This window comes from Nicotiana tabacum, chromosome 2 (genome assembly GCF_000715075.1).
Source record: "Nicotiana tabacum cultivar K326 chromosome 2, ASM71507v2, whole genome shotgun sequence".
In the NCBI taxonomy this organism is placed as follows: Eukaryota; Viridiplantae; Streptophyta; class Magnoliopsida; order Solanales; family Solanaceae; genus Nicotiana; species Nicotiana tabacum.
This window is the reverse complement of record NC_134081.1, coordinates 127891302-127904749: the sequence shown is the minus strand read 5'-3', so window position 1 is coordinate 127904749 and position 13448 is coordinate 127891302. Positions and strand designations below refer to the sequence as shown.

The 13448-nt window shown below is 33.1% G+C and overlaps 1 protein-coding gene across 1 annotated transcript; it reads right to left on the bottom strand.

Moving 5' to 3' along the window:
- Positions 1 to 1769: 1769 nt before the first annotated feature.
- On the bottom strand, positions 1770 to 3803 carry LOC107764238 (putative GATA transcription factor 22). The gene is made up of 3 exons (XM_016582794.2): positions 3312 to 3803; positions 2773 to 3123; positions 1770 to 2422 (listed from the first exon to the last, which is right to left on the bottom strand). The coding sequence occupies exons 1-3, from the start codon at positions 3546 to 3548 to the stop codon at positions 2063 to 2065; spliced, it is 948 nt and encodes a 315-aa protein (XP_016438280.1). The 5' UTR covers positions 3549 to 3803; the 3' UTR covers positions 1770 to 2062.
- Positions 3804 to 13448: the final 9645 nt, after the last annotated feature.

Sequence of the window (13448 nt, the reverse complement as noted above, 5' to 3'; positions counted from 1 at the left end):
TACATATGCCTCAACGAGGCGTAAGCCCCGAGGCATGGGGCGTAAGCCCCATAGATATTTAATTTTTAATATTTTATAAAATAATATAATGACAGTAAATATTTATAAATATGTAAAATTGCATAAAAATTGAAGAAAACTTATATATATACACACACACACACACACACACACACACACACACACACACACACACACACACATATATATATGTGTGTGTGTGTGTGTGTGTGTATGTCGCTTCATCTTCACAAAAAACTAGTCAAACAATCTATTATACACTACTTACAAGCAATGTTTTAAAAGGCGGGGCGTTTTACTTGATATGGGGCTAGGCGTAAGCCTGGAAGGGGGGGGGGGGGAAGGGGCGTAAGCCCCATGGATCTTTAAAATTTTTAATTTATAAATTAATAAAATAACATAATAATACAAAAAAATATAAAATATAAATTAAAAGTTAAAAATTAAAAGAAAATTAAAGGAACTCATAGAAAAAAAAATATCTAGCATGATTCTTAAGTATAACTAATGTATACAAATCACGTATAACATCTTTAACTTTCAAATAATTAAAAACTTACAATTTCTTTAAAAATAATGATCAAACTCCACATTTTACCTTCCTAAAAGTAAATAATTAATAAAATCTTATTAGTACGATAATTAAAATATTACTCCTTCATGAATAAATACAAATTAGTTTAAGATATCAAAATAAAAGTGTATAACAAGGAGGGACAAATAAACTAAGACACGACCAATAACAAGTGAAGATATAAATTCGCAAATACTATGTCTCATTATTAGAGTTATGCTCAATCTTCATATTTCTATCGATGAATAGAACTTTTATCATTAATTTGTTAAAGAATTTTGAAGGTTAACGATATTAATTAGGAAATTCGACATGTGATTTGCGTTAGAACTGTTAGGCGAGCCCCGAACGTTGGACGTTAGGCGTGTTTAGGGCGCACGGTCAGGCTTTTGGGGCGTAAGCCTCACAGAACTAAGCCCCATACATGAACCCCAGAGCGTTTTGCAAGTGCCCCGCCCAGGAGCGAGTCCAAGAAATGCATTTTAAAACACGGAGTGTGATGGGGGAATCTTAGTAGTCCACATAACTGGAATTTTCATCTCATTGGGGAGAGTTCTGACTCCCCACCTTGTAATTCCCTCCTTTTTCTCTCCCCATGTATTAGAAAAAACATAGAGTGCGATATAAAAATGGTGTACTACAATTGTTATATAACAGTCCTGGCATTGCAAATCTCGGAATTATAAATTGTACCAAACATGAGATAAAAAAAATTCACATTTTCTTCCGGGATATAATCCTTTATTATTCTTGTAACCAAACCACTCTTTTACTCACCCCACTTAAATATCCCTACATATTAGTCACGCGGTTCATTTTACCCAATAAGAACCTCTTTAATCGAACAGTTTAAAGTCGAAGTGGCTCACCAAATTAGCAAGATTCAGTATTCATCTCTGTGACATCATGAATTTTATATGTCTGGTTGTTCTTTTGGCTAATTATCATTCAATCATGTGTGCGTTACCCAACTTATAACATTCGGCTTTTGTATCCGTTCGCAGAATCAAGAAACACAAGTACTATACATATTGTTTCCAAATAAAGAAGAAATTGAATAGAAAAATGGTTGCTGATAAGATCTATGAATAGTAAGACGAGAAAGTAAGCACTAAGAAATTGTTCAATATATATAAATTAGCATCCTCACAACTAGATAGAAGTAACAAGTAAGTCAAGTGGCAAACTTTCTTGTTTTCACCTTGTTCAAATCTATCATTATGATCTTACAACGATCATCACCACACAAAAGCATATTTAAATTATTAAAAACTTTCGCGATTAATTGGCTCACTCTCACTCTTACTAACACTAATAACATCTCTCACACTTCTTACTAATTATAATCTCAAACTCAAACTTCACACTGTTGATTTAGTGCTACTAGCTCCCATCTAAGGCTAGCTATAAAACTCAAGAAATTCTAACTTATTGGAAAGGAAAAGGCTAATGGAGACAAATAATTAATTAACCATGAACAAGGCCACTAGAGAGTGCCATTAGAAGGACTGCTGCTTCTTTCTCATCTTGTGGAAAAACTTGGTGCAAGGCCAAATTGTTGGTCAAGTTAATCAAGAAATCCTCGAAATTACCAAGCTTCTTTGGTTCAGTATTACTAGAGGAGGATTGACCAAATTTGCACCTTTTCTTGTAGGGTACTGTAACATTAACTTTTGTAATCTTCTCCTTGTGTAAGTGTTTATTCACCTTTTTCTTCATTGAAGATGATGATGTTTCAGTTGTGAGAGTTTCCCCATTCGCTGCTGCTGCTGCTGCCATGGCTCTTCTTGCCTTCCTTTGTCGGATTCCACATGCGTTGCACAGTGTCTGCACCACATGTAACATGAAAATTTTCAGTACTAATTTTAATTAACATGAGCAAAATGGATCGTCATATATGTTAAATTGTATGATCATTTTATTTAAAAATTTAAACTATCTAGCACACTTTTAATAACTTAATTATATTATATATGTCTTAATTAAACACGCTCCCTCATGTGTGAAGTTGATTTCTTTTTTCATACACCAAAAGCATGGAAAACTTAATATGGATGACAATTTAGATTTGAACTTAGGACTTTTGCTTGCTTTGATACAATACACATCATGTACTTAACTATATTATGTCTCAACAATACACATTCACTAAAAGAAAGAAATGATGAATTAATTACCTTAGGTCCTTTAGGACCACTTCTCCAAAGAGGGGTTTTAGTAGTGTTACAATCAGCACAAACCCTAATAGGGATATTGTTGTTACTATTATTGGAGCTGTAATCAGTTTCTAAAGGATATGATGGCTGCTGCTTCTGATCTTCCAACTTCAGTTTGATGTAAGTACTATTGTTGGTGGTCTTTTCCAGGATTGTTTGATCCGAGGCTTTTATCTTTGAAGACATCCACTTAACTGGATTTTTCTCGTTTTGATTCTCATTCTTGTCTTCTCTCTTCCACAAGGTCAATTTGAGGCCACTCCCAACCTTGTTTTTCTTCTCTACATCATATAATCCACCTTCATTATCCACCTATAATCCACAAAGAAAGCACACTCAACATTAATTACTTACTAATTACCTTAAGAACTAATTACCGTAAGAACAAATTAAAATCCAAGTGATCTTGGAAAAAATTATCGTATTTGTATAATTTTTTTGTGTGGATAAAGTAACATGATCCAACATGAGAAAGAAAAACACCCTTTTCTTGTATATACCTCAGGTTGGTGCGGTGGCGTATAATATTCATCACGATGATAATATCCAGTTTGATTCTGATTAGTAGTTGAGTTGAAGAAAAACTCATGATATGACGACGAGTAAGAAGATGAGGAAGAAGCCTGATAGTAATTAGGGCTAACAAGAGAATGGTTTAGATCATAATCCTCATTATTAAGCACAAAAGGAAAAGGAGGAGGAGGAGTAGAATTAGTTATGTGATCGGTTGGAGTCATTGGAAAGGGAAAACAAAGAAGAAAGATGAAAGAAGAAAGTTTCTTCTTATGAGATAGGAGATCAGCGATCAAGAAATGGTGTAGGGAGTCTTAAAAGAGTTAAGAAAGGAAAGATTTTAAAGTCTTTGCAAGGAGGTGCAAAGGCAAAGGAAAAGGAAAAGGAAAAGAGCTCGTTCTTAGCCAAAGATCTCGGGTTCGAGCTATAGGTATATAATCATCTTTGTTGGGTATAGTAGCTGAGTTGATGCAGAGCTCGAGAGCGAACTTTCTAGTTAATAGTTGTTGTTTGTTTATGGTAGCCTGTGATCTTGTATTACTATTTATGTATATTCAAACAGATGATGTATTTTCTCATCAGTGTTATATTCCTATAACAACCTACCATCGTAAGGTTCTGCGTACAGTCTACCCTCCCCAGGCCCCAATTTGTGGGATTACACTGAGTTTGTTGTTGTTGTTATTGTTGTTGTTGTATTCCTATTCTTAGTTGCTCATGACTTGTGACACCGACTCTTGAATGGTTTGTGTTAAAATTTGCATCCTTATTTCATTATTTATTTGATGATCTTCAATTTGTGTGTTGTATTTTATGTTATTTGGTTCATCTGACGGGTTGATTAGGTGCTATCACAACTTAGTAGGATTTAGGTCATAACAAAGTACTTCGTCTTTCGACGCGACTTTATATTTAGTCGAACCCTAATATAAGTACCGGACACCGATAGAAAATCAGAAAAAGAAGGAAAAGTTGAGGAGGAAAGAGGGAGGGGGGCTAGACATTCACGTGACTTCATGGACAACTAAACAAGTTAAAAGAGGACAAATTTACCGAAAGGAGAGAAGAGAAGAGCATAATACTACCACACGACCAAATGACTGATCAACCCTATCTTCAAAAGTTTAGTCATCCCCAATATTAATCCCCAGATCCCAAGTTAATTGCAGGTTTTTAATATCTAATTACATCTCCGGAAACATTATTTTCAATGCGGATTTAAGTTATTATACTAACCGTAAGAAGTTACCTATTAATGTTTATCATAAAGAATATTATCTACACCTTATAAATAATCTAATTGTATAAATATTTTTATATCGCCGGTGCATAGTATTAAACTCTAACCTATGCTAGCCACACGTAGCATTCACATATACTCCTCATATTTTCAGATGATCGTCTACCAAGTCTTTTTTTTTTCTTTCATTTTTTTCATTTTTAGGGTTTTTTTCGTGCTGGAAATTAATTAGGTGGTCCAATAATTTCTGATACAAATATTTCTTAGGGACTACTTTACAACATAGGCGAATCCTTGCATAAGTGATTGCCCTGGTGAAAAATTTAAATGTATAGTGCGTATTGCGTTAAAACCTAACCTTGAGAGAAGAATAGCAACTAGAAATTAAAAGGTCTGTAGACTGTAGTATATATATTTGCAATAGGTTGAAGTAAAATATTTCGACTTTGTGAAGGTACTTGGGACGACCCAAAGACTCTTCTATATCTACTTACTCTTGTTAAAGACCTGCAATTTGTATGAACTGGTTGTCAAATTCAAAGAAATTTGGGTAAATTTCACAAATGGTTATTTAACTATGACTCTTTTTTCACTAAAGCCATATAACTTTGTTTTCTCACACAAAAATCATATAGCTATGCCTTTTTTTTTTTTTTTTTTACTAAAGTCATATAACTAAGTTTTCTCACACAAAAATCATAAAACTTTTACTAACTTACACAAAAATCATAGTGATTGAAAAATATAGTTTTTCAGTAGTATTTTCTTATTTTGTGGTTATTTATTTTCTTATTTTCAGTCTAATAAATAATAATCCAATTAAAATAGGGATGAATAGTAAATTCTTCAAAACATGATACTTCTATCTTTTATTTTTCTTTTCAAGATTTTTATTCAAATCGATAGCATTTTTATTTCAAGTGCTCTCTAATTATACCTTTTATTTTCTTATTGTTTTTGTCAGAATCTCATGCATTCCGAACTAAGTTTCTTATGGGGAAAGAATTCACTTTTATTATTATTTTAACTTACGTATATGGGTATTGGGTCAGGTTGGGTTGGGTCAGGCTGGGTTGAGTCATTCCTATTTTAAGAGAAAAATATAAAATTAATCGACCGGCCGAAACTAATTACATTTGCTAGCCAAAATATATATAGAATGTGTATATTATATGTATATAATACACATATATATACATATACATATATATATATATATATATATATATATATATATATATATATATATATATATATATATATATATATATATATAAAATATTTTATCGGCTATTATTCTTGGGAACGGCTAAAAGTATACTCATATTTCTCCTATTTTAATTGAATAATTATTTATTAGATTAAAAATAAAAAATAAAAAACGTAAAATAAGAAAATACTACTGAAAAATTTATTTTTCGACCACTATGATTTTTGTGTGAGTTAGTAAAAGTTTTATGATTTTTGTGTGAGAAAACAAAGTTATATGACTTTGATAAAAAAAAAGCATAGTTATATGATTTTTGTGTGAGAAAAGAAAGTTTATGACTTTGGTGAAAAAAAGTCATAGTTATATGACCATTTGTGAAATTTACCCAAGATATTTTATACACTCATGTCATCGTTACCTATTGTTAATGGTAATTTTCTTCATTTCAAGATTATAAATCTCACTTTTTATGGAGGATTACATGTTAATATTTTTTGGATGATCTGATACTGTAATTTCTTTTAACATTATAGGTGTATATAAGTTAAACTCGTTAAAAGAAACTTTTGCATTATAGTCTATAGGTCACCTTTATATGTTATACTAGCTTTTAACCTGTCTTAATTTAAAGATTATAAATTTTACTTTTGTGAACGACTTGCATGTGATCTGGTAGCTTACATTAGGGTGATTAAGGACATGTATGATGGAGCTAAAATACAGATTAGGACAGTGGGAGGTGACTTAGAGCACTTTGCGATTTGGGAGGTGACTTTGCACTTTGCGAGGCGGCGCTAATGAGAGGTTTGAGGTTTGGAGACAGACCTTTGAGTCTAAAGGTTTCAAGTTGAGTAAAACTAAGACAGAATACTTGGAGTGCAAGTTCAGTTACGTGACGAGGGAAGCAGACATGGATGTGAGGCTTGACTCATAAGTTATCCCCAAGAGAGGAAGTTTCAAGTATCTTGGCTCAATTATTCAGGGGGTGGGAGATTGACGAGGATGTCATGCACCATATAGGGGTGGGGTGGGAAAATGGAGGTTAGCATCTGGCGTCTTGTGTGAAAAGAATGTGCCACCTGAAACTTAAAGGTAAGTTCTATAGAGCGGTGGTTAGATCGGCCATGAGGTATGTGGCAGAGTGTTGGCCAGTCAAAAATTCACATATCCAGAAGATGAAAGTAGCAGAAATGAGGATGTTGATGTGCGGGCACACGGGGCTGGATAAGATTAGGAATGAAGATATTCGGGTGGAGGTGAGTGTGGCTACCCATGGAAGATAAGATACGGAAAGTGAGGCTTAGATGGTTCGGGTACGTGCGGAGGAGAAGCCTAGATGCCCCGGTTAGAAGGTGTGAGTGATTGGTTTTGGCGGGTATGAGAAGAGGTAGAGGGCGGCCTAAGAAGTATTGGGGAGAGGTGATAAGGCATGACATGTCGCGATTTCAAATTTCCGGGGACATGGCCGTTGATAGGAAGATATGGAGGTCGAGCATTAAGGTTGAACGTTAGGGAGTAGTTGAGCATTTTTCTACTTCGTACTGGATGCGAGGCTAGTCTGATAATATTTTATTTTAGACTGCTAGTGGTTCATGTTTTGTTCATACTATTTTTTCGTTTTCATAGTACCATACCATTGTTACTGGTTATTGTTGTTGCTTTTCCATCTATTTTCTGATTCTTACGATGCTGGTATTATCTTTCTGACTTCTATTTATGTTACTGATCTATTGCCTATTTTCGTCTACTTTAGCCGAGGGTCTATTGAAAATAGCCTCACTAACTCTTAGGAATAGAGATAAGGTTTGCGTACACATTATCCTCCTCAAATTTCACTTATGGGATTTTACTAGGTTGTTGTTGTTGTAAATGACTTGCATGTAAACGTCCCTTGGGTATATAAGTTAAAGCTCTTAAAGATTTCATTTGTATGCAGTACAAGCAAATTGAGTTTTGATCTTGAATATATCCTTAGGCATCTGAGTCAGTACTAGGGCCTCCAATAGACATGCATGATCACTTGGTACCACTTTCTTGAATTATACTAGTACTATAATTTGAGCACTTGTAAGGTAAAGCAATAAATGGTTGTTGGCTTTATATATATATGATCAAAGGTTAATTAGGGCATTTTGTACAAGAGAAGAAATGGGCTAGATTGATTTGCATGTCAATATGTTGAATTGCCAGATTGCCACCTTAGTATTGCCAAATTTTGCATTCAATGCTCTGCATGCCAAAGACAGTCTCATCACCCCCCACCTCCTTCTACAAACCCGTGCTTCGGAGTCCACCATTATATCTAGCTTACTAATTTTTTCCTTTTTAATCTTCAATTTATCACTTATGATCTTATATCCCATCCTAATAACTAAAAAGCGTTTTTGCAAATTTTGTGCCCAAATTGTTTGGATTTTATCTTGATTTTCTTATCATATTTGAATTTACCTATTATTTGAAAAAAGTGTAAAATATTTAACATAACTAATTTACTTTTCCTAAAAGAAAAATATAAATCTCTTCTATATTTGACAGATCCCTTTCTTGGAGAAAAATATTATGGACCTCTATAAATTGAGGATACTTCCTTCACACAATACAATCAAATAGTACCACAATGTAGTCTTTAAGAGAGTTTAGTTTAGGGGATTATTCTCTAGGTAGTTTTTATATTTTTATATTAGTTTCTCGTAGATTGGCCAAACCATATTAAAGTTTACGCCTATTTTAATATATTTTTCTTTGTTGTCTAATTTATCATCATTTATTTTATTAGTTTCAGCGTGATTCTTTCTTAGTTCGATCCCAACACAAACGCAATTAAGTGACAAGTGACTTGATTTAGTAAATCAAACATTTGCGGAGACCATAGGAATGATCCACCAATAGAGCCAAATGGCTGTAGTTTTTGCCTCTGAAAATTCTGAGAGCTATTTCTTGTATTTCAAATTTTCAATGCAAGTAGCTCACCTGACGAAGCAATCATTTCATTTCTTCTCTGATTCGCAGAATCCGCTCTCTTTTTTTATTTTATTTTTATTTTTTGGTTAAAGAGGAGACTAATTAATCTATCTATATATATGTTTAATTAATAAAACCTATTATTACAGTATCCTCATGAGTTCTCTGTGATCTGACCTTTAGCTTTTTATTAGGCCCACTGCCATTTGCATGCAATCTGCTGCTGTGATTGCCCAAAAGCATGTAGAAATCTAACTCTTACTTTTGTACTTTTGTAGTATGTTTATTTTCATTCTTCTTCTTTTGTTTATTTATTTTTTGACTGCGATGCTAACCAGTTTCTTTAACCTTAAATTCTAAACATTGACCATGCCCGCTTTTAATGAAACTTTAATTTCCAAGTACACAATTGAAACACTTATGAAAAAAACTCTGAATTTCCCCGTACTTCCTCTGTGGGGAATAATAGTATCCAATGTACTGATATGAGAGTGAAATATAAAGATATGTCCTTATCATGATTAATTAGATATATTAAATGCATAAAAATTCCCGGCAGCAAAAAAGACTCAACTTATACATATATACATAGTCGTAAAATGCATGAAAATGTCATATATAAGGTAGCTGTCCAGAATTAGATTATCTGGATCAATAAGATCAGCAACTGGGAATAAGAACTTTATAGATGAAATTTTTGTCTTATGTTGCAACATGATAATATATCGTATCATAAATAGTTAAGAGAAATTAATATATGATGAAAAAAGGGGCTACGTAAGAAGGTTAGGAATCACAGCCTGGGAAAGAGGGGGAGACAGAGATAGAGACAAGGTAAAGAAATTATCATGTTTGTTGTCAGTAATATATATAATGTCCAAAAGGAGGTAGTTTTCAAATAGGTGCTTGAAAATCCAAGGGGCCATAGCCTTTGTGCTAAATGACATTAGTTTCAATGTCAACAAAAGGCCCCTCCTTTTCTCTTACTACCTCGCTCTCTCTCTCTCTCCTTTTTTTTTTAACTGCGTATTTTATTCATCTCCAAAAAAAGATATATTGAGACGAGGGAGTATAAATAAACTAGCTAACTCCCTAGATCACCCTCGTAAGCAGATGCCAACTTTTACCATTGAGATGATAAGTTATGGTGGCAGTCTATAGCTAGTGGCAGGGCATCAATAATCTTAGCAGATGAGATTGTATTGGTATGGGGTCTCTTAGATATATTACTAAGGTGAAATTTTTTTATAACAACATTGTTTGTTTCAATATTTTTTGACTGTTATATATAGCAAAATGTCGTTATACAAAATATATGAAATAAGATAACATGAAAATTCGGTTTCAAAAAAAAAAACTTGACCACTATAGTAAAATGTGGTTATAAATGATGAATGTTATAAAGAGATTTGAGTTTACTTTTTAAAATTTTTAGAGTTGTTGAGCTAAATCAACCCAAGGATACTTTTAATATTGTGTGATATTTTTCGCATTGAATAAAGTCTACATGATTTTTTTCCCAAAAGCCCTCATACACTCACTCTATTAAAAATATTCCTACACGTTATATGTAACTTCCTAATCTTTTTCAGTTATCATATGCGATTTTGTTCGCACACTCAACAATAACAAATTAATACTCCCAGTGGATTCTTTATATCTCTCATTATAGGTTTTAACACACCAATTAAGAGAAAAAAATCATTTGATAGTATAATCATATAATATACTTCCCCCCTCTCAATTTATGTGATGATGTTTGGATTTTAAGAGTTAAACGAGTTGTTCTTTGACCGTATTTTTTGATTATATTCAAGGAATTTAATTATTATAAGTTCAAATACATAATCAAAATTAAAGAGTTTGAATCTCAAAAAGCAAAAAGTATCCTATATTGGGACAGAGAATGTATTTAGTTGCATTTTATTTTGATTAGGCCAAGACAATCACAGGCTTTGTTTCTTGTCCAATATTTTCAAACATTCATTCAATATTCACTTTCATCTTAAATTTGGTTTTGGTTTCTGGGATGTGCCCAAGTTCCACTTGTAAGCTGAATAAGACCTTTGTGCGGCTTAAGAGTTTCCACTAGCTATCCTGTTCAGTTCATTTTTATATCGTTGAAGCCTTTCTAATTTGATTCAAAATAAGTGTTGTTTTAAGAAAGTAAAAAGGTATAATACATAAAATCCTCCTTTAAGCTTTGGCCGAATTTTTAACTATATACTTAAATTTTGCGGAAGACCAATTACCCTCTTATATTTATTTGAAGTGGATTTATTATCAAGGGGAAGTGCACAGTTAGTCACTAATTAGAGATATTTTTACTCTTTAGTCACTGTTTAAAATGTGTTTACTCTTTAACTAGTGCTTAATAATATTTTACCCGCCTAGACGAAAATACCCATGTGCTAGACATGGGTGCTGTGTAAATATTAAGGACATGGTGTCCTTAACTTCATGAATGCTGTGTAAATATTAAGGACAAAGTGTCCTGTATTTGCACCTTCCGTTGTTAAACTTTAGGATATCATGTCCTTAACTTCATATGTGTAGTGTAAATATTAAGGACATGACGTCCTTAACTTCATGTGTACAGTGTAAATGTTAAGGACATAATGTCCTTAACTTGTATTTGCACCTTCTGTTGTTAAACTTTAGGACCTCATGTCCTTAACTTCATATGTGCAGTGTAAATGTTAAGGACATGGTGTCCTTAACTTCATGTGTGCAGTGTAAATGTTAAGGACATAGTGTCCTTAACTTCATATGTGTTGTGTAAATGTTAAGGACATGGTGTCCTTAACTTCATGTGTGCAGTGCAAATGTTAAGGACATAGTGTCCTTAACTTTATGAGTGTTGTGTAAATATTAAGGACATGATGTCCTTAACTTTATGAATGATGTGTAAATATTAAGGACAAAGTGTCCTGTACTTGCACTTTCCGTTGTTAAATTTTAGGACATCATATCCTTAACTTCATATGTGCAGTGTAAATATTAAGGACATGGCGTCCTTAACTTCATGTGTGCAGTGTAAATGTTAAGGACAGTAAATGTTAAGGACACCATGTCCTTAATATTTACACAACACTCTTGAAGAAAGGGTAAAAATATCTTTTCGTATTAATTTTAATAGAATAGTGGCTATTTTTGCTCAGCATTAAAAATAGTGAATAAAAACTAAATACCATGTTAAAAAGTGGCTATCCCACACCATTTTTGCTTATTATCATCCTGAGATGTCAACTACCATATTTAACCAAGTATGTGTAATACACGGGAGCTAGCCACGTCAGATTCCCAGAAAGTGACTGGAAGTTTATTTTAACAATGTTGCTTTAGTAGCTATTTTAATTTTTAACAAAAAATTAGCTATTTTTACACAAGATTTGAAAATTTGGCTAAACTTTAAATAACAGGGTATAAAGAAACTAGCCCATACCATTTAAAAGATGAATTAGGTTACTTCTGCAAAGACTAACGGGCTTAAATATGTTCTGTTGTTGAGCCCAATTAAACAATTGACCAAGAATGACCAAACTCAACATCAATTAAGTGGAACCTGCTCAATATGAGACTTTTTGGGGTAGTCTTTAACCTTTAACCTCCGCTTGCCATATGGGTAAAACTTCAAGACCAAAAGTTAATAGTATTGAAAATACTTGTTAAACTTGAAGTTATGATCATAGGGTAAGCGGGGACAAAAAGTGTTTCATAGCTTTCCTATGCTTTTACATACAAAATTGATCATATTAAGTGGGCCTATAATAAAATGGGCCACCAAAGCCCACAAATTTAGAAATGCTCAAACAATTAAATGTCTATGTTCACAAGTGGCAAAATGATTATAAGAAAACAGTTAACCATCCATATTATCCACTAAAAAATATGTTGGATAATGAATTTTTTAAAAATGGGTCAAATATGGATAAGAACCATATTATCTATTTAGAAAATGGATAACCAATAGGTAACCAATGAATAACTAGTGGGTTTAACTTTTACATTTGTAAGCCTCAAATTGGTAGTTTCCTCAAATTTGGGAGATTAGGAATTCTCTCAAAAGCGATCATATTCATGAAGCCATGAATAATATGGTTATCCATATTATCCGTCGGTTAACCCGTTTTTATTCGTATTAAATATAGGTAGGGTCAGATAATTTATCCATTTTTCATTATTCGTTTTCGACCCGAACCATATCCAACCCGACCCGCCCGTTTGCCACTCCTATGCACAACGAAAAAACATGCCAATCCAAGTTGTCAAACATTTTAGGAAATCTCTTGGGGTTATTTGGTTAATGCATTAGATATATGAATATTATAGTTTGTTAAACACTTCAATCCACGTATTGTTAATACATATATTATCATTTCACTTTCACTGTAATGTAAGACTATCCATTATTTAGATGTTTCATAAATGGTTGCAATCCAAGGTTTCTACGGGATGCCTCCTTTTTTTGGTTTCTCATCCGGTGTTTGATATTCATATTGGGGTCCGATTAAATTCGGATTCGCGCCGGAAAGTACCACATTGGGGGTAAAGCGCTCCCTAACAAAGGCGACTTCATACCCAGGGACTGAAATCCGAGACCTCTGGTTAAGGATGAATAAATAGTTACCACTAAATTATGTTTTAGAGAAAAAATAATTGCTTTGGACAGCCGTTGAAGCTACATTATAAAATTGGAAAATAAACTAAAAT